Here is a 22,298-nt window from a genome sequence, read left to right as displayed (position 1 = left end):
TATTATCCACACAAGTATCACTCATAACACAAGTTTTGCCATCAATTGTCGACGGTGTTTGTCAACGAGGTAAAACGAAAACCACGCAATTTCGAGGCATATTTGTGTAGATCATTGTATTCTACTTTTACATCTTTCTAACCATATCAATTTTATAACAAACAGTTACAGGACGCTTTTTAAAGACCAACTCGACCGATCCAAGGCAACGTGTTCCTTAAACAGGGTTCAGTGTGAATACGCACATCAGTCTGTTGAGAATATACACTGGCCATAACCCATTGATCTCTTTAACAGTGATATATATTTAATAAGAGGACAACTTGCAAATCAATTTAAAAGGCTGGAACTATACGTTTTCTCGGTCAAATTAGGCAAATAAGCAGCCAATTTTATTTTCATGCGTTCTAATTAAAGCAGTTTTGCCTCACCAGTTGTGACTGCCTTTCAGAATTCGGCCATTCAATTTCGTTTTGAGTCAAGTCAAAGTCCTTCAGCACTTGGGTTCAATTTAGCGTCATCGTTCTTTTTCGTTACACACACGCCTCAAGAAGCGTCTGCAAACTTGAATGCTGCTTTGACTGTTAAATTGAAAGATTATTTTTTTAAATCGAATGACGCAACATTACATTTGACGAATCATTAAAAGAAATCGAATAACCCTTTTCAGTATCATTCAATTTTGCGCAAAATAGAACAGCTTGGTGGTTAAATTGGCTGCTCATTTATCAAAATTGGCCATGAAAACCTATACTTCAGTATTCCTCAATGTGATGACAGGTTAGGTAGCTACATGACTGACTACCACATATAAAAGTATTGTAGATATAGCTTGGTTCAAATAGATTAATCTCTCAATAGCTAAATACTGGATTAACAAATAATGTGCTTCGTTATAACCTTATCTGCATTCAGTACTGTTTACGAAATGTGTCGGAATGTCAATGGAAAAGGTACAAGCTATCCAAAACTAAACTGCTCACAAAAAGTAAGGAAACTTTGTTCAATCAAGAATATTTTTATTATGTATTATTCGCTTTGTATTAAGTTATATATCAATGCAAAGCTGAAGTGTTCCTCTTTAAAATGATACCACATTTACAATGATGGCATGTTGCTGGACTTGGCCACATGCGTGAGAAAGAGACAGAGTCACAAATCAAATGTGCCAAAATTAGCAATTTTGTGTTGCTGTATGAACAAACAATAACTGACACTGTAATTCAAGCAAGCAAGGCAACTTTACTGATCTTAATCCACTTTATTTGAGACAAGAAGTTCAAGTAATGAGTCTTGCAAATACCAAAACAAGGTGATTTTCATGAGACGGGGTAGTGTTTGTGGTGTTCTCACTGGTGCAAATCTTTGTGTAAACCATTCATGGTTCTAAAGCTTGACCGGTTTGATTATTGATCATTACCTATTGACTGTTTAGTACAGATAATGGTAATTTTAGCACATTTGATTTGTGACTTTGCCTCATTGTCATTCATGTAGCCAATTTCATCAACATGTCATCATTGCAAATGTGGTATCATTTTAAAGAAAACCTCAGCTTTGCATTGATATATAACTTAATACAAACAGAGTAAAAATGATAATAATATACTTGATTGAAAAAAGTTTCCTAACTTTTTGTGAGCAGTTTACATCCAATGCCAATGTTTTCAGAGTGCTGTACTACAGTGTGCAATGAAAACAAAACCAGCAAGTGCAAACTATAAAGCCCGGTTCATACTTCCTGCGAATGCTATGCACATTTGACGCTAATTTGACGTCACAACCCTCCCTCGCAGCGATATTCACAAGTGAGTTGTGCAGAGTTGAACTGCTGTGAATGATTCATTGCGAATTTGTAACGTCAACTTTTGCATTGCATTCGCAGGAAGTATGAACTTAGCTTTACACAATGTAAACACAGTGTGAATGAGGAGCAAAGTATATGAGTGTACACAATGTTACAAGTTTCTTTGAATTTACTAGAACCATGGTGGTAGAAATTAAACCCAAGCTTGTTACCGTGTTGTTTGTTTATCAAAATAAAGATGATGTAAAACAACACTAATATTCACAATCTACTTACATGTATAACAGTATTTGAACCATCCCAGAAACATCTTTTTCTAAGGGAAACAACCCAAACTTGGAGTCATTGGGGCAAACCAATGATGAAACGATAGAGATAACAAGAGGTGCTGACCAGTTGAGAATTTTAACCTGTCTAAAAGCGAGAGTACAACCTGCTTCAAGTGGCGTCATTGTTTATCAAATTCTTGTACACAAAGTTTACATCCTGATCAATAGGTGAATAAAGGTATCAAATTAATGGTAACACAATCACTAAACATTTTATGCTCTTTACAAACACCAGAAAGCTTCTAGCTTTTACCTAAGCCAAACCTTGTTCATGCAAAATAACAGCCCTTTGTGTAAAAATGTGACAAACCAGTGCCTATCCTACACATTAGAAGCAAGTAAATTACCTTTTAAACAAACCTTTTGAAATATATGTAGAAGTTATAAACTTCATGTTAACAATGGAGTGGACTGAGAAGTTGCAAGAAAGAGGCAAGATATTAATAGTTACAAAAAAGGCACATACAATTGGAATGCAACCATGCCATCCTACTGTTCTTCAATTGGTAGATCTTGAATTGCTAAATCTGTGACTATTCCAATTTGACTGTCCTTAGACTGTACACCTCAACACTTCCTTCAACTCTGTAACTTGCATTTTTACATCTATTAATTGCATGCACTATAAATAGGAATAATTTCCATCCAATTCTGACCAGATGGTATTTTTAATACCACGATGTAGTTTCTTAAAGCCATTATACACTTTCGGTACAGAAAAAAAGAAAGTTCACAGATTTACAAGTAATTTACAGGGTTTACAGAAGGTAATGGTGAAAGACTTCTCTTGAAATATTGTTCCATGAAATGCTTTACTTTTTGAGAAAACTAAACATTATAAATGCTCATTAGCGAGAATTACGGATTTGTTTTAAACACATGTCATGACACGGCGAAACGCGCAGAAACAAGGGTGGGTTTTCCCGTTATTTTCTACCGACTCCGATGATCGATTGAGCCTAAATTTTCACAGGTTTGTTATTTTATATACAAGTTGTGATACACGAAGTGTGGGACTTGGACAATACTGTTTACCGAAAGTGTATAATGGCTTTAATAGGCTTTCCACTTATTTTCACTGAATAGACCAAGGTGACGCACTTCAAAAAGTAAAATCACAAACATTTCAAACTTTTGGTTCATTAATTCAAGGCATTTACAATCTTAACATGAACCTACATTTATATTTGTTTTAGAGAAATATATATGTACATATATATATATCTGTATCAAATAACCATAAAAGGAAAATAAAAAAGTGAAACGAGTATAGTAATGAAAACAAAATTAAAGGAGGCACACTTCTGTAAAATGTTTGTGACTATGTTGCCAAATATTTTTAAAACGTGGAAAGTTCAAAGCTTAGAAAGACTTTCCTTTAATCAAAGAGCCACAAATTGGTCATGAATAACAAAAAGTGCACTTCACAGTTAATATCATAAAGCTAAAATTGTAATAACTTGTGACAAATTTAAAGATAAAATAATAAAGATACAAGCAAGTCATGTTGCAAACAACCCAAATATCACCAAAGAATCACAAAGTCTTCTTAGTGATTATTACTGCTGGTTTCCTTCCTCGGAACTACATGTACATCCAGCATTGATCCATTTCAATCTCAAAACAATTCCCAAAATAAATAGATTTTTAGAAAAAACAAATAGCCAAGGCTAGATTCTTGCCCACAAGTCAGGTTCTGCCAAAATTACAGAAAAACTAAGTAAAGTATTGCTCCATGTACTCACAACAAAAAAATTGGTCAAGAACCCTTCAAAGAACTGATTTCTATGACCAGAGTTAACTTGAGTAACCGATTGAGTAACCTAAGGTTGACTTAAGTAAACTCAGGTGACTTGACAAAGTCGGGTTGATTTGAGTAAACTTGAGTTGACCAGAGATTACCTCAAGCCAACTGGGGTTGACATGAGCACACTTGGATTGGCTGGCCATGTGCAGCAAGGTTTTCACCATTTGTGAGCAAGAACTTTTTTTAATTCAGATATAATATGAAATTGTTGATCGTTTTGAAGACAACACAGATAAATTTAACAAAACAACAATCATCTTGTGAAAAAAAAATCAACAGATCTATAAGGATAGATGCAAGCAACAAACACGTTTTATATCTCAGATAGTTTGCTACTTGCAAAGAGTAGAGAAAACATAACTAGTTTTCTTTGTTTTTAAATTAAGGTTATAAGTACAAAATCAAGTTCCTAAGCTTGTATACCGGTACTCAGTTGACTGGTTCTCTGATGCATCAGAAGTTCTACAACAGCTACCCTGGTTACCAGCCTATATTGATTGTGTTTCAATTACTTGTCAACCTGTTTAAGCGACAACATGAAGTAGTTCTTCCATTCTTCCTTATTTCAGTTCCGAGGTAGGTAGAGGCTTCACCTGCTACTTCATGGTTATATAAACCATGTAGTGCAGCCAACAAGGATTTTTCCATACCCCATTGATTATAATTGAACAATTTTTACGCAAGAAAAAAAAAAAATGGATTTGACAGTTGATTTGTACAGTATCTATGTAAAAATATCGTTAAATATTTTTTTTTATGAGCAAACCAACCACTTTACCAAATTGTGTGTGCAATAACTCCTTGGAGATGACCATAGCAACCTTCTGTACATTGCTTCATTTAAAAGTGCCTGAATATAATGACTAACATTCGTACCCTCATTGGCAATGTTCAGGAGACATGAAAGATTACTCGGTTTATCATAACCTTTGTACAATAGCAGCCAGGATCTCTTCAGGTTTTTGTTTTTCATCATACTATTTCATGTTATTAGATTGAAATTTTGAATAATTACTTAGTTATTTCATTAGAACCAGGAAGCAATTCCTTTTGTTCACTTGAAATATAATTTTTGTTATTTTAACGATGGGATTGTTTGCAAAATCAATGAGAATGGTTGAGTTTTTTGTTTTTAGTATACTGGAGTCTCTATACCCTGTTGTCAACAAACCCCAAAGCTGACCTGTATTTGACACTATTATGAATATATCTATACACTACATCAGTCGTCAACATCTTTGTATTTACAATCTGATAAACTTTTGCCGAGGTATTTAAATTTACCTTTAACACATTAACCCTTAATTGCTACCTTTTAACAGTGGAAGCAACCTGATTATTTACACTATACATTCTCATTATTTAAGATTATATTTTCCGAGATTTCAAAATGGAAAACATTTTTTTGATTTTTTTTTTTCAATCAGTTCTGATTTCACATTATTCACATGAGCTGGATGATATAACTACTATATCTACAATAATCATGCCAAACAAGCAATAATACAGCACAAGTTAGTAGCATTATAACACATAATGAAACCCATTTAAGGCTGAAGAAACAATGCACCATGTCTCTGGTCAGGACGCTCCCTACCTCTAATGAACAAATGAACATGCTCCTTTTAAAGCAGGAACAACTTATCAATTTTGTTCCAAATAGTATTGCAATTTTCTTAATAAGCAATTGTGAACTATTCTAAAATGATAAAAATGTTCATAAAAGTAGTGGAAGTGGAAAAGTACACGCAGTCATGAATTGCAGCTAGGAAGGCACACTATGATCAATGAGAACATTAACATTACAGTGTTTTTATATTCCATCCTACTAGTGTGAATCAATGCATGATTATTGGATGTTACTTTACCTCATACATATTCATGACAGAGAGTCGAGTTCTCATTGGTCCATTCATCATCACGTGCCAGGTGTTAATTTTGCTAACTACCAAGCGCGCACGTGAGTATTCACGCAAGTGGTAAATGCGCATGACAAGTAATAGTTCCCTGGGAGCTATTTTACTTGTCATGCGCACTACCATTGCGCGACGTCATCCCCGGGCGCTATTGATCGTGGCACCGTTTTGTATACACGCACGAACAGCGCTCTCTAAGCGACATTTAACACATGAACCAACTTAGCATGTGCATTTTGTTTCACAGTATTCGTTTTCTCTTGCTAAAAACTCATGTTCCGGTAACTGAATATGTATGAAGTATAGTAAAACAAATATAACAAGGTTTATTTCGGGTGACTAGTCGATGAGCTCCCCTCGGTATTGGAGGCGAAGCCGAGGGAACTAGTTTGTCAACTTCCAATACCTCAGGGAGCTTATATCGACTAGTCACCTGAAATAAACCTTGTTATATTTGTATACTACTGTATTCCCATCATTAGAGGCACCACATTGATATAAAAATCATTTGTTTAATGCACAACTATACAATGTTATGCCTACATACCTTATGGTTTACCTCAAAGCCAAAACCCACTTTGGTCAATAAAGATGGCATATACAAAAGCTAAGTACTATGGAATATGTCTTATTGTTTTAATTGTTGTATGCGATCGACGGGCACTTTCGGTTGTTTACCTGAATGATGGATACATTATTCAAACACAAATTCACTCATTTTTACTACTTTGTGTGGCAAACAAGATATTTGTAAACATCTCCTGACAAACGGTTCAAATAAGAGTTGAAATTAAAAAATACAGTGGCTAGGAACTGCAAAATACTAAGTTGATATTATCAACTGAATATGCAGTAAGAATTGGTGTAAGAATTCAATAGACCTTTATTACGGTGTGGTCATCTTGATTTTACTCCATTCCAACTCATAGTAACCATACTCAGATTGGGCGATACAATAGTCTGGTGGCATGTTTACGCAATGGATGTTAGCATTCATTGCTGTTATGGAAACAGGGAACATGACCAAGATGGTGACAGCGTGATAAAGGTCTATACCAACAGATAGCCAGCCTTAAACATTACAAGAAAAAACACCTTATATAAAACTTTTTACATTGTTTTCAGTTTTCTACCGCACTAAAACTAGGAAAAATAAGCGGCTATCAGGTGATCAGCTAAAACGTTACATGCCTGTACATATGTGATTACTGTTATAATGCAGCTTGTCTAAGCTTGGGTGCTTTAACGGAAGATCGGTTCTTCGTTCTTTAAATCATTTTGTTTAAATTGTTTTGCACAGGAAAATTCTGAACAAGAATTTTTTTGTTTCAACAAATCTGAAATATAAACAAGTTCAAACTATGTTTTCAAATTAAAATGATTCTCCCAAACACCCAGCTTAGACTTTGCATTGTTTTAAACTGTTTTTATTGCATTAATTGTGCTGCTGTGAATGAGTTCAAAGAAACGAGATAACAAAAATAATGAAAGGATTTTCTTTTATATAGCATTTTGTTGCATTTTCCCTCAGAGATTAAATCCCAACTTGGTGTGTCTCCAGGCCCCTGATGATAAGCCGGATGGACTTAACGGCTATGTCTGACTTTGCGGCTTTGGCTTGATCATCAACCTTAGCCTTACAGGTGCCATTAATCTTCCTTTTCCTGTGGGACTATGATAAACACCTTCTGCAGGAAAACAGTGACTGTATCTGGAAAAACAAAGCAAAGCAGAAAGTTGATACATTATACCAAAGGTTGCTTATCAGAACTGTTTAACCACATAATGTAAGAAGACATTTCCAAAGACACAGGAGTGGCGGCCTGATGAACAAGCAGATGAATCATCTATTTGTGTGCATAATACATCCTGAACACCACGTGGGACGAATTACGCAGATGTGGACAAGTTTAACCTATGTAGTGTGCGCTATACATGCACTCATGGTGTCAAGCTGCGTTGGTATGCTTAGTTTAGAATGGGACAAAAGGCACTGGAATAAAAGATCAACATCACCGTTTCCTGGGATTGCAAAGTAATTCCATTTAATGTAATAATAATATCAAGACGCTTACAATATACATTTTTACAGAAAGATAGGTCATTGAAGTTATGAATTCAGAAACTGAATTATGTAGCACCTTATAAGGGTTCACAAGGTGCTATAAGGTCCAGCAAATAGACTGTGCAAGTCTCGCAATGATCCAACATTGGGTCCTATTAAGTATTAAACTGAGCAAGTTTGTTTCTTTCACACGTTAAAGCATGGTAACTACATGTGTAGGACCAAAATGGACCCAAAATGTTTGAATACGCACTAGACTTGCACAGTCTATTAGTCACGACTAGTCATATAGTTGTGAACATTTATGAGATGGTAAGTTATTCACTGTTGCCTAGTCATAGTATTTGCTATCATCTTCAAGTACGCACTAATCCTCCAATCAGATTCATAGAATGGAGTGGTGATAAAAACCTATCATGCACGGCTAATATCTAATATCACTTCCATGCATATTGTGTGTTCTATATCACGTGCCAAGTTTGCTTGAAGATAAATACATTATCACACGTGCGACCGTGGAAAAACGGAAAATAAAGCGCGTCTGCGTCCCATATCCAATTTGGCCTTATAAAGTCGCAGTACAGTGAATGTTACATCAGACCATTTGCAAGTATTAATTAGTACATTCACAAGGCAATAATAGGCTTGCCTTGTATTGTACTTATTTCAGAGGACACCTGATTGGAAACAATGGCTTTAATAATGCATTGATTTTGTGTTAGTCCATTTCAGCTATGGAAAAGCATCCATGGTTGCCTTGGCTCATACTTCTAATATCAAGTCTTAATGATGTTTAAATTGATGCAACCTTTTCCATGAAGGACATTATTGAATGGCACTGAGTAAATTAAGCAATCAATGTCCATCATTGCCTTGGCAAACAAAGAGCCAATTTAACAATCAATTCCCATCTATTATATATCAAGATAAGGTCATGTGGATTTCATCAAGGATCACAAATGGATTCATAATAGAACAAGGTCTATATTTTCAGGGAGTGTGTCAAAAAATTGATAATCATGCATTACTTTCATATCTTTTTAAAGTGTGAATCTATCAACGATAAGTTGAGATAGAAATAAAAGAGGAAGAATAGAAAATACAGCTTAACAACTTACGACTAAACTGAACCAAACACTTTGGCTTCTTCTTCCACCAGACACCGATGAAATAAACAGGAAATCCAGTCAGGGTGATTAAAACACCAATCAGGGTATCCATTGGGGCTGCAATGGTTCCCATGACAACCAAGAACAAACAAGCACCCACAAAGATAATGGGCAGCATGATATTCAGCTGTCGACAAAAACATCACAAATTGATTATTAATAATCGGAAAACAATTTGTGCACAGAAATTCTGAGGCAGTGATTTGATGCCAAGATAACAAATGTCTTCTACATGTAAGTCAATTCTGTATTTCCCTTTAGGCCGAACAAAATAATAGTTGTGTTTCCTATTACACTGTGGATGGGAATAGGGTAGGTAGGGGGGTAATATCTTTTTTTTTTGCTTAAAGTTTTTATGGCTCCGAAAATTAGGGTAGGCTAATGTTCCTAAATGTTTTTTTTTTGCGCACTTAATTTAAAGACTGACCATGTCAAATTTGTTATTGTATGTCAATAGTACCTATCAGCACTGTCTATTCACTGATTGTGTTGGTCACAATACATCCATGAACATGTATAGATTTGTCCTAAATTAACACCCCTCAATGCATTGTTTGTGCCCTTGCTTTTGTCCCTTGAGAAACTTTGGCATGCATTGCCAACACAAATAATTGATTGCACGTTTAATACGTAATATAATAAGCAACAGAACAGATAAAAATGTAAGTAGCAAGTCTACATCAAATTTGTTTGTAAAGTTGGTAGTTGATGTACTTGCGAAGGCCTGTATTTTGTCTTCTGTGTCCGGGTATCCTAATGTAAATGCAGAGTTTATTGTTGATTCAAGTGGTAACGATCGCATCATGTTTGTAGTGGTCAACTTGTGGGAGCATCTATCCCACGTCAACGCGAACACTCCCCCTGTCCCCGGTGCCGCCATGTTGCAAACGGCCTTGCAAACTATACTGCGAGAAAACACACGGCCTCGAGCAGTCAGTCGAGTCACGATCGAAAGCGTCGTGGTATCACACGTGTTTGCAGCCAGAAGCAGGGCACCAAGCTTGTGTTGACCCACAATAATATGTGCGTTATCCCGATTGGCCAGTAAGTGGGCAAAAACAATTCACAACCAATAGCAAGTGAGCTTTCAAAACACACTCATGTTGACCAACGTTTTACATTGCCTGGTACCCAACTGTGAAAAGTTTCCTGTCATTGGACTTGGAGGTGACGTCAAGTCAAACATTTTCCAAAACACTTTCCTCATTATTAATGGAGCCTAAATTAATTGAAAATACGCACACAAAAAAACCCTTTCAGAAATTATAATGTCAACTTCATCTGCAAATTACAACTTTATCTGCAGATTTAGCTTATTAATTGGCATTATAAATTTTTGAAACACCCCTACGCTCCTTTTTCGACGAGCCCAAACACGTCACAGAACCGCGCAAAATAGTAATCACGCAAGTTGAAAATTGTGCACATTCGCGCACGTAAATGTTTTAATTTGCGTAGGTATATCTTCAATTTGCGCAAGTTAAGCACACTGATAGAACATGTAACACAACAACTGAATTTGCCGACGGAATTGGAACGACTTGTACTTTTGTAGGAGCTAGCTCACGAAATTACGTGGCGGTACGATCGAAGTGACCAAGGTACGAAATGGAATAGGTTCGAAGTGTCCGACATTCATGTTTGAATGAGTAAAAAAATAAAGGAAAAAACGAAGAAGAAATCCAGGACGATGTGCACAAAAATGAGGTTAAGGGTCGGCACCATAAGATTTTATTTTATATCGTTTTTATGAATAAAAACATGTAGGGTCGGCGTGATTTTCTAGGGACGGTCGGGTAACCGGAAACACAACTATTATTTTGTTCGGCCTTAGAATTCTGCAATGACATCAAGACTCAATGTATTAGAGTAATAACTGCAAGATAACTGGCCTGACATTATGAGAAGTACAATTATAGAATGAGGCATTTTCACCGGAATCAGAAAAGAAATTTTTTTTTTTAATGCAAAATGGTTTGGTAAAAAAGAGTATATTTCTTTGAGTTTTAAGTTTTGCTTCCTTCTTTATACTTTGCTGAGATAACAGTTTTTGTTACCAATTCTCCTTAGGCATTTCTTTTTGGAACATCACAAAATCCATCTTTTGATTACAATGTGCAACTTATAATAGATGTTAAATTTGCATCGGGGATAAAGAATATTAGTTTTGGTTTTTACCCATACACCGATGTGTTAGCGATGTGTGTTAGCACTGCATACTCAGTACATTCCCGAGTCCTGTGAACAAATATCACAGCCATGTTACTCGGGTGGGATTCGAACCCACGACCCTTGCAATTCTAGAGCAGTGTGTAACTTAATATTTTTAAGTTATGAAAGTTTTATTTCATAAATTTTGTCTAATTGAAATGTTTTCCAAGAGACAATGATTAAGTCTTACCTTGATTGGTCTAGGTAGATCAGGTTTAGCCCATCTCAAGTACAACTGACCAGCTACAGCTGCTCCTATGGCCAACCATGTCATGAAGCTAAAGTAATTCAGTAAGGTCTCAATCTTCTCAACAAACACGTACATGATTGATAGAAAACACTGTGTACAAAAGAAAACAAAATCATCTTCATATTCTTCAAACTTCTTGTACATGATGCTTGCTACAAACAGCAAGTGGAAATATAAACTAATAGGTTGCACAACGTTGTTTGTCAAATGTATCTTGTTACATGTAGCACGGCCCAAAATGAACCCATGGCATCCAGAGCAATAGACCGAGCCATTAGGCTCCGCCCCCAACACACCTGTGTGCAAGAACACATGAGCCTCTCCAATGCCTTTCTGCACAACTCTACCGCGCGCGCCAACTCTACCGCGCGCGCCAAGCATGCGTGCACGCATGTCAGACTTGATTTGTCGGACCTTTGTTGCGTTGCGATTGGTCAATACGCAATGGGGCAGAGCTTAATAGATCGGTCAATTTATGTGGTGTGCTGTGCTTTTGCTGTGGTGCCCTTTGCAAAGTTCCAATACAGATTGACATTTTCCTCATAGAAGTGTCCCTTACCAGAGGAAAATTACTGTGACCCCTCAAGAGAGAAGTTCAAGACCTGCAACCAACCCATCTACGTATATGGGATGCACAACTTGATGACCAATTCAAAGGACTCAATACTTACAGCACCACTGTATCTTCCTCATGTACAAACAATAGGTTGTAACAGATCAGACTGTGTTTTGAACCAACTTTCTGGCGTGAACACAACCTATACAATGTGCACTACGTGGTCACAACGTTCAACACACACAAAAACTCTTTCACTGTATATTTTTCTCGTATGCCTTTCACACATGTTGGGAAAAATGAATTCAAATAAAGCCAGGAAGTTAACAAATTGTAACAACATCTATTTATTCATACCGTGAAAATGAGCGAAGGTAATGGAGTCTTGCGTTTGACTTGAATCATGGACATGACTGATGGTAGCTGGCCTTCCCTGGCTCCAACAAAAAACAACCTGTCAACAACAAAAATGTGTCAATAACTTGACATGAAACAAGCTTTAACTCTTCTTGGGTTTTATAAGTCTGGTTGTTAAATACAATGATGAGATTATATTGGTCACTCAATGAAACAACAATATTGAATTTAACAACCCTAAGCCTGAGTCTAATGTCATACTCCATCAACAGCTACATGAAGTTAAAAAAAAACTAAAGCTAAATTGCATTTGTGCACAAATGCAGAGCTGTTTCGTAAATAAAATTTTCAAATTGGTTGGGTATTCAAAGCAAATTGCCCAATGTGGCATAAATAAAAAAATTATTTGGATTATACCATGTTCAGATAGCAATTTATGTGTTAAAGGTGCAAAAATTGAAAAAATCATAAAAAATCACGCGATGAAGTGATCATGACGTCATGTCAGATTTCAAAAGAACTTGTCAATATCCAACAACTTACCAAGTTTCAACATGATTGCATAATTACATAGGGAGTTATATTAGTTAAAAAAGTGCACCTTTAAGGCCGCGTCACGTGACCCCCGATGACGTCATTGATCTGAAACTTCACACATATGATGGCTGCCTGACAGTTAACGTGTGTGTAAAATTTGAAGTGATTACAAAAAACTTCACCACACACATCTTCAAAAAGTCCAAATGACGTGTTTTCAACCTGCCGCTAGAGGGCGCTGTTGCAATTTGTGACGTCATCGATATTTTTTTTGAACTGCCCACCCTTGCTAGACACTTACGTCCTTGGAAAGCAACTTCATAACTTATGCCACTTTTGAGTTACAGGGCACTTCCGTTTTTGGCCCGTTTCGACTGGAAGTAGAGGTCATGTGAGGTCACGCACACGAAACAAAATGAAGACCTAATTTATCCCTTCCCAATCCCGCAAACAGAAGCCTACGGTCTCTTGTTGCTGATTTGTTATAAATTTTCAAACATTTAAAACACAACACCTTTAAGATGTCGTCACGTGACTTGTGATGATGTCATAATGACATCCTTGTTTTGCAATGATCATTGCCCCAATACCTTTCATCCCTGAAAGTTTCATTGCAATTGCTCTTTGGGAACCTTGCAAATCAGCACTTTTGAAATTTTTATGAAGATGACCAAAAAAAAAAAAATAATAATTAAAAAAACTTTAACAAAAACAAGAGCTGTTTCGCTGCGCTATGCTACGAAACAGCTTAAAAAAAATTATTTTGAAATAGGACATTGGTCCATTACTGATGATGTTATTTTTTGTGACTAAAGAAAACCTTGTGGGGTAGCATTGTTTCATTGTGAAGCCTGTAAGCTGTCCTATGTACTGTGTAGCCCACACACATACACAGTGAAGTAAAAGGCAAACACTTGTTAGGACCCTTAGGCTTCACCGATGGGACACACAAACCACTCTATGCCATTCTTTCTTCGTGATTGAAATCTTGCTATAAAATACCATCACAATAAAGTGCTTACCTAGATAGCGACAGGCAACCTCCGTTAACACCCCCAAATGTTGACATGGCAACAGATACAGGCATTATCCATGCCATTGGCCCAAACAGCTTCTCACCAAATGTCTGCAACATTAGCAGTAAAGAAATAGATTGAGTGTGGGGTCTAAACAGCTGATAAATTTATTTTTCCATTTATTAAGATTTAATCAATATAAACCACAAGATTTTACTGCTGATCAGAGCCTTGAAGTTCAAGCTTATCTTTTATTGTTTGATAGTTTCACTTTGATTTGGTTTTTGCACAGAAATGTTTTAAATTAATTAAATCAAACGGGTATTGAATTTGAGCTCATGACTGGAGCATCAATTCCTCTTTCTGGAATGTACACTAAACAGACCCATTTTTTTGCTGAATAACAAGGCAACGTTTTAAACAATATTATACCTAAAACAATTTTAAAATGAGGTTGTAGACTTAACTGGTATAGCCCACTCTTATGAGGATTGTATATTGCAAAATGAGTGCATCACATAACTCGATTTGACCTAGGAATGAAGCCCCTTGTTTATCATTTTTGGCTCTATAAATATGCATCAGCTACAGAACCTATTGATAAATCAATGGTATTGATTCGCTTTCCTGGATCAAGTGGTTTCCAATATTGCCCCGGCCTCAATAACATTGCTATACCACCCCTCTGGTATAATGGGTTTCCCCATGATTGTGATGGAAACCCAGGGTGTGTAGCTGCAGGTAAAATACACACATTGCATGTTCTCTAACTTGTTGTTCAGGTCAAAAGTTAATACGTTGATTCTCTGGACAATCAAGTGCCTCCCATATCGGCATCTACACTCAATTTGTTGATTGACTTTTTGTTTACCCAAAGTCTAACCTATAGACCTCAAGAAAGTGCAGGTTTCTAAAAACAACACATTTAGAAGATTCACAAGACATCTGACTGTGTTCTTGATTGATGAAGATTTGACAAGGAAAAACAGCTGAATCCCATCAAATCCAAACATATTTTTTTGTCTTAAGAAAACACAGCAAAGATGTACAATGTCTTTACTTGAAATAATTTCCTGGTTAAAGGAACACGTTGCCTAGGATCGGACGAGTTGGTCTATTAAAAGCGTTTGAAACCGTTTGTTATGAAATGCATATGGTTAGAAAGATGTTTTAAAAGTAGAATATAATGATCCACACAAGTATCACTCGAAACTGCACGGATTTCCTTTTACGTCGCGAACTATCACGGTCGGCCATTTATGGGAGTCAAAATTTTGACTCCCATAAATGGCCGACCGTGTTAGTCGACAGGGTAAAAAGAAAACCACGCAATTTCGAGGCATATTTGTGTAGATCATTGTATTCTACTTTTACAATATCTTTCTAACCATATACATTTTACAACAAACGGTTACAGAACGATTTTCAAAGACCAACTCGACCGATCCAAGGCAACGTGTTCCTGTAAGCTTTGGTTTAAAGATGAGGAAAAATGGGCCTATTTCACAAAGAGTTAAAGACTAGTCTTATTACGAATCCTAACTTAGGACTGGCCTTAAGTTTTTAATAACCCCTAGTCCTTACTCTTTGTGAAATCGACCCCAGCCTTTTTTTAGTTTACAAGATTCCAGTTTGATAGAAGACAATTTGGCAACATTTGTTAGACAGCTTACCACAGCCACTGCATTGGAGTTCTCCAGCTCCTCTGGTGTCAACACAGCAAAATACGCAATGTTAGCCAGCACATAGATGATGGTTACTAGTGGAAGCGAAACACCAATAGCCCAAGGTAGATTTCTGAAATATCAAAGAAGGTTTCATGAGAAATAGCAAAATTGAAGTATCAACAACATGCACAGCTGTGTTTGGGATGTACATAACATACATGTTTCGGGAAAATAAATGTTGACAAAGAATCCTTCAATACACAGCAGGTGGCACCCACTGGTGGCACCACTGACAGGAATAGAACAGTATTGCTTGAGGACTGCAACTATACACTTGTGGTAATACTTCTTAAAGGCAGTGGACACTATTGGTAATTAATCAAAATAATTATCATCATTAAACCTTTCTTGATTACAAGTAATGGGGAGAGGTTGATGGTATAAAGCATTGTGAGAAACAGCTCCCTCTGAAGTGACGTAGTTTGTATATACCTTGAGTACCTTGTTTGGTAGATATGTGCGCTATATAAGACTTCGATATTATTATTATTATCATTATTATCTTGAAAGGACAAAGGCACCTAATGGAACATTTCACAGGGCACCAAGGCAATGACCAGGGCCTAATCATGTTTGTTTAGACCAAATCAGTTTTTTTTTACACAAACAAGTTGGACTGTAAGTGTCAGAGGGTTTATCTTTAGACTACTTTGGATTTATGTAGAGTTGGTTTAACCCAATTGATGACCAGCCGACCATTGAAAAGACAAGTCAAAACAACAACTTGATCGTCACACAGATGCCAAATTGAGTGCTAAACTCACCGAAGGCTCTTTTGCTTTAGGCTGTTTACGGAATCCTAAATACCCCTCCAAACGTGAACTGTCACAATTTAACACAGACTCAAAAATTGTTTTTGTCCTACTCTTACCCAGTGAATTATTAACGCATTTGAACATTAAGTGTAAAAGCAACCTGTTCAGGTGGAGATTACATTTGTTTGCCTAGTATATATCCCCTTTTGGGGCGTTTGAAATCATAAGTTGCCAGGAGCAGTATCCATCATGACAGTAGCTTGATTGATTTCTAAATCAAGTTCCACAGTCAATTGAAAAGGTACCAATGTTAAACAGCAGGAGGGTAAGCACAAAGCTCGATTTCATATAACCATCATTTACAGGAAACACTCAATTAATTTTTTTTATTATTTGTTAGAATTCGATACACAGTACAGATGTTATAATAGGTTTTTCCATAGCTGAAATAGACTAACACAAAATCAATGAAAACACCTTGCAACACTAACCCTCTCACACCATCCTTCTATCACAACCACCAAACAATGGTACGTTGAGATACAATTGGTGCACATGATGTTCTAGCTTCAAAGGGGAACGAACAAAACATACTCTGTTGCTTCCCAAAGGGTTAAGGTCCATCTAAGCAAACTCATCATTTGAGTTGTGGCAATACAAGGTTACCATGACAGGCCTGTATGCTTCGTTTTTAAAAGGCAAAGGGCACCAAGGCATTTTCTCCTTTAGTAAAGGGCACCCTATGAGTAAATTGTAAATTTCTACTGTAGAGCATTTCAAGGGCACCAAGGCAATGACCAGGGGCAACGGAGGCAATCGCCTTCGCTGCCTCCGTGAAGTATCAGGCCTGCCATGACACAAACTACAAGAGAGGATACACATACATGTACATATATAGCTGCAAAACCATTCAATATTTACCTATAAGGATTCTTGATCTCTTCGGTCAAATAGTTCAGATAATTCCTGAAAGAGGGAAATGAATGAATTAAATGAAATGGGTCAGTTCATTTGGATGTCAATTGAAAATTCTCCTCACTATTCTCAGCAAATTAAAACGACAGATTATGAGTTTCCTAAATATCAACTGAATCGAATGATCAATGATGCAAAAAGCCTCATAGAGCATTAGGTGTTGAAACATTGAATTTATATCCATCTAGAGAAGCAGCAGTGACCAAACTCAAGCATGTTTTAGGGAAACATGTTTAACCTATGTAAGAAATGTGGCCTATTTGTGTTAAATGTAAATATTTTACTTGTTGTGCCAAACTGTTTTGATGATGGTATCTTGAGAGAGCTATTTCTAATTTATCAGGTACTTCCATCACAACTAGACCTTAGCACTATTGCAGTGTTTTATTTCACTCTCTTGTAGCAAACTAACCAAAAGCTTTAGTACAAAGATGTGTTGATAAGAATTTAGAAACCTGGGTTTGTGCACAACTAGAGTGACCTTTGTACACTTTTAAAGCATGATGGAAACAAACAAAAACTAAGTTTCCATGGTTAGTTTGTCTCATTTGTGATTTATTATAAGAGCTAAAGTATAGAGCAGTGGAGAAACTGCAAATGGATCAACCTGGATGGACTCAGTGGGACATAGATGAAAAGAGCAATTAAGATAAATGTCAAGTGACAAATCCATGAAACATATGGAAATATTAATAATGCTTAATGCATTCAACCGATAAACGTTTGAAGCCAGTCATGAGAGAGTGAGTTAAAAACATACATATTGTCCAAGATTTCACCAGTTCATAGCATGGCATTAATGATTGTTCTTACTGTAAAATAAAGAACATGTTTTGAGTAATCAATGAATAACCAGGCAATTTAACAAGGGCAACATTCTTCCTAAGATCACATTTGAATGATTTTGTCAACCTTTAATCCTCAGATTTCAATAACAGAAGAAATCTACATTTAATACATTCCACTGCATTTAATGGTTGAATTAATCCTACTTTGTACTTGTTAACAACTTACCAAGCTGCATAAGCAAACAGGCCCCCATAGAAAGCCAATGCTATATCACTCCCTCCCTTGCTGTTTTTGAATGGTTCTTGAAAGTTCTCAGTGTGACCTAAAAAAGAGGTACATGTGAAACAAAGATACTGAGAATTGGACCAGTAACCAGCTACATTATGTAAGCATGCACATGGAACTAATCACTGATATTCTATTATGGGAACAAGGATGGGAGCTTTTCAATCTACTGTCTCTTTAAAAGCAATCGCACAACATTGGTAAACAGTATTGTCCAAAGGCCCACACTTAAATGAAATAACAAACCTGTGAAAATTTAAGCTCAATCGGTCATCAGAGTCGGGAGAAAATAACGGGAAAACCCACCTTTGTTTCTGCACGTTTCGCCGTGTAATGACATGTGTTTTTATATAAATCTGTTATTCTCGACATCGAGAATTTACAATTGTTTTAATGTTTTCTCAAAAAGTAAAGCATTTCATGGAATAATTCAAGGGAAGTCTTTACCCATTACCTTCTGTAAACCCTGTAAGTTATTTGTAAATATGTGAACTTTTAATTTTTGTGCTGTTCAGAGTGTCCAATGGCTTTAATACTGGTACAATTTTGCATAGTTTGCATTAAAGGAATCTGCTAAAAAGGTAAAATCTCTTTTCAAATTAGTACTAAAGTTATTTCAATGTGGCAGAGTAGGAGAACTCACAATCTGTTTTTATACTTCACAACTGAATTATTTTTTGCTTCAGTTGAGTGAACGCATACGATGAAATTGCACAAACCTCGACATGTACACAATAATGTCAGGTACGGCCATGCACGTACTATCTACATATCACCAACATATGGTAGATATATTCATGGGGACAAAAACTAATTAAGTATCTTCAAAGTACAATAAATATTAAAAATATTATGTACGTAACAATTGCCGGTACAAGATGTAGAATAATATCAAATAATGAATGTTTATGAGTGCAATGGTACGAATATGTTCATGAGTTGAAAGATGGAATGTTCTATTCAAAGAGGCGGAGCCGAGTTGAATGGAACATTCCCGCTTTCAACGAATGAACATATTCGCACCATTGCACGAATGAAAAACATTCATTATTTGTTTTATATAACATCCAAGTAGATTTGAAAGATACGTGCAATGGTACTTTTCGGATGGAACGAAAAAAGCATGGTACTTTTCGGATGGAACGAAAAAAGCATGGTGAGTGACTCAGCGTGCAATGGTACTTTTATTTGCTATCACGTGACGGACAATCCTCCAATCAAATGGCAAGGATCTGCTTGGGTGTTATATAAACACCGATACTTTAGTAACTGCTTTTATTTTTGTAATCAGTGATACTTTATGTTGTATTTAATGGATCTTATTGTCAGCTTCACCAAAATATACATGAAATATATATACATTTTTTAATATTGCTGTCTTTTGTTTTGGCCTGTATTTTGTACACGTAGGCTAAACAACCTTGAACATCAGTTTAATTTAATAATGAATAGTTTAATGTCACTTTCTGAATAAATCTCACAACACCTCTATATTCTTTGAAGAAGACTTACCCATACAGATGTAGACAAGACCAGACACAATGATGACCAACAAAGCGAGCACCTTGGCAATAGTGAACACATCTTGTACCTTAGTTGCCCATGGAACGCTCCAGCAGTTAACAAACGTCAAGAGAGCTGCATTGTGAAAATACAGAAACAAGTGAGGTTATATTAAGAATCATGATAATAATAGTGGCTTCTTATAGCACTCAATTTGTTATAGCACCCAATTTGTTATAGCACCAAGTAATGGTTTATAAGGTCCAGCGGCACAATATGCTGCAAATCAAGCCAGGAACACCGGGGCGAACCCCTTCTCTCTATGATACGTGCACTGGGTTCTTTTAGGTGCGTTAAGCCAGGTCCATACTGACTGCAAATGAATGTGATGCGAATTTGACATAAATTTGACGTCACAACTCTGTTTTGGCAGCGATATTCGCAAGAGAGTTGAGCACAACTCACCTGCTGCCAATTATTTTAACTGCGAATAATCTGTGACGTCAACATTTGTATTGAATTCGCAGGAGGAATGAACCTGGCTTTACACAAGGACCTACATCTTTACATCCCATTGGAAGGATGCAGCAATGATTGCTTAAAATGAGGTCCTTTATTGATTAAAGCCAAGACTTGTACTGTTATGAAAAACCTACACGATTTGAGCTGTGACGGCGTAATTTATTTGAATTTACCATAATAGATGGGGCGGGGAGGTCACCAGTCACCGCCAAAGTTTTCACAGGTTATATTCAGGAATATTTTAAGGCTGATTTTTTTGGAGAATGTCGTTTAAAGCAACAAATATTTCTGCAAGTTTAGGATCTTTATTTGAGATATGTCATTTTATTTTATTTATTTATTTTTTTTTTTTTGGGGGGGGGGATGGGGGCGGGGAATTATGTCAAAGTATTTTCTTCTGGATGCAAAGGGGGAAATAATGGATTCTTCATTTTGTTAAGAATGGGGGCAATAGAGTAGATCCAGCAGTTAAATTTCTTGTTAATCTTGTCCATTCATTATTTACAGTACTAAACTCATATTTGAATCCTGTTCAAATAGAGTATCTAACCGCAAATCAAACAACATTATCAACAAGTATACCAACAAGGAAGTTAGTGCGCAAACAACTATAGCTTAAATAAACAATTCAAGCAAGCTTCTTTTGTAAAAACTGTTTGTGTCTAAATAGAGCCATAATCACTCTTTAAATAAAAAATAAAAAACATTTATGTGCTATCCTTTTACATTTAAAGGGATGCTGCAGTGAATTAAAATAAAACAGTTAATTTTGCATTCATTTATTTCTGATATATGTATTGAACATCAATAAAATGTGTTTTGTTTTTCCCCCGACAAATCTCACTTGTGTAATTAGCGAATAAGTCATGCCCCCTTTTGTGGATTGTTACCGCCCCCCTACCATCGACGTCACGTCGGGAATTCAAACATATCGTCAGCAAAAAGAGTCTGGTCCCTAACTACACGCGCCTAGGTACCAGGCCACACAGTGCACACGTCTCTATATGCACCCAGCCAGGGGGCCCGACGGCTCGGGTTCCCGACATGACGTCACATGAAGGGTCCCTTTTAGGGGCGGGGTGGGTTCCCCTAATCTCTTAAAAATAAAAATATTTCAGGTTTAAAAAGTCATGTTTAATCGTTTAAATAAAAAAATTAAAAAACACTGCAGCTACCCTTTAACTAAAAACTAACCTTCCATATTCACAGCACTGATTGTCAAATGAAAACCAATGAAAGAAATTTTTAAAAAGTAAGTCTTTAGAACTACATTTGGTCAATGCATTATGGCTTTATACCTCCACTACTCTGTAACAGTGTATAGCGCACACCTGGCCAACCTTGAATTTGGCGCCACTTTTGCATTTGTGTCTTTACAACTAGGCATTTTAAACACTTTTATTTGTCAACTCAACACTGTCATTGACAAAGAAGTTTAATATGGACATGGTTCACCTACAACTACACAAGACTGCACCTGCGTAAGTAATTTAACAAAGGACATTTAGGTGTCATTATTCAAGCAAATAATCACAAAAGCCTGAAATAACAACAACCAATACAAAGCTCCATGTACATGCCACTAACAAAACTATTCGGTTACAAATTTGGTTTCTTCGCTTTTATTATTGCAATGGACGGCATCGTTTTATGTTCAGTCAAACTTCATTAGATGTTAAGCTCAGCATCATAAGTTTGTTTTCTACCCCTCTGGTAAACTAA

At 36.4% G+C, this 22,298-nt stretch overlaps 1 protein-coding gene across 3 annotated transcripts in view; it reads right to left on the bottom strand.

Annotated features, from left to right (window-relative positions):
• Positions 1-6,248: 6,248 nt before the first annotated feature.
• The window catches only part of LOC117289252 (Y+L amino acid transporter 2-like), a 28,595-nt gene continuing 12,545 nt past the window's right edge, over positions 6,249-22,298 (bottom strand). For all 3 annotated transcript variants that reach the window (XM_033770290.1, XM_033770292.1, XM_033770291.1), the window contains exons 2-10: positions 20,064-20,189; positions 18,492-18,588; positions 17,424-17,468; positions 15,694-15,817; positions 14,027-14,130; positions 12,468-12,564; positions 11,495-11,644; positions 9,043-9,220; positions 6,249-7,570 (exon numbers count right to left, since the gene is read on the bottom strand). In XM_033770290.1, the coding sequence (XP_033626181.1) occupies positions 7,509-7,570; positions 9,043-9,220; positions 11,495-11,644; positions 12,468-12,564; positions 14,027-14,130; positions 15,694-15,817; positions 17,424-17,468; positions 18,492-18,588; positions 20,064-20,189 (983 nt within the window). In that variant the 3' untranslated portion in view covers positions 6,249-7,508. The remainder of the gene's footprint in view (positions 7,571-9,042; positions 9,221-11,494; positions 11,645-12,467; positions 12,565-14,026; positions 14,131-15,693; positions 15,818-17,423; positions 17,469-18,491; positions 18,589-20,063; positions 20,190-22,298) is intronic.

The sequence above is a fragment of the Asterias rubens genome, chromosome 4 (genome assembly GCF_902459465.1).
Source record: "Asterias rubens chromosome 4, eAstRub1.3, whole genome shotgun sequence".
Lineage (NCBI taxonomy): Eukaryota > Metazoa > Echinodermata > Asteroidea > Forcipulatida > Asteriidae > Asterias > Asterias rubens.
The sequence above is the reverse complement of the archived record's forward strand: the minus strand, read 5'-3'. Positions and strand labels throughout refer to the sequence as shown.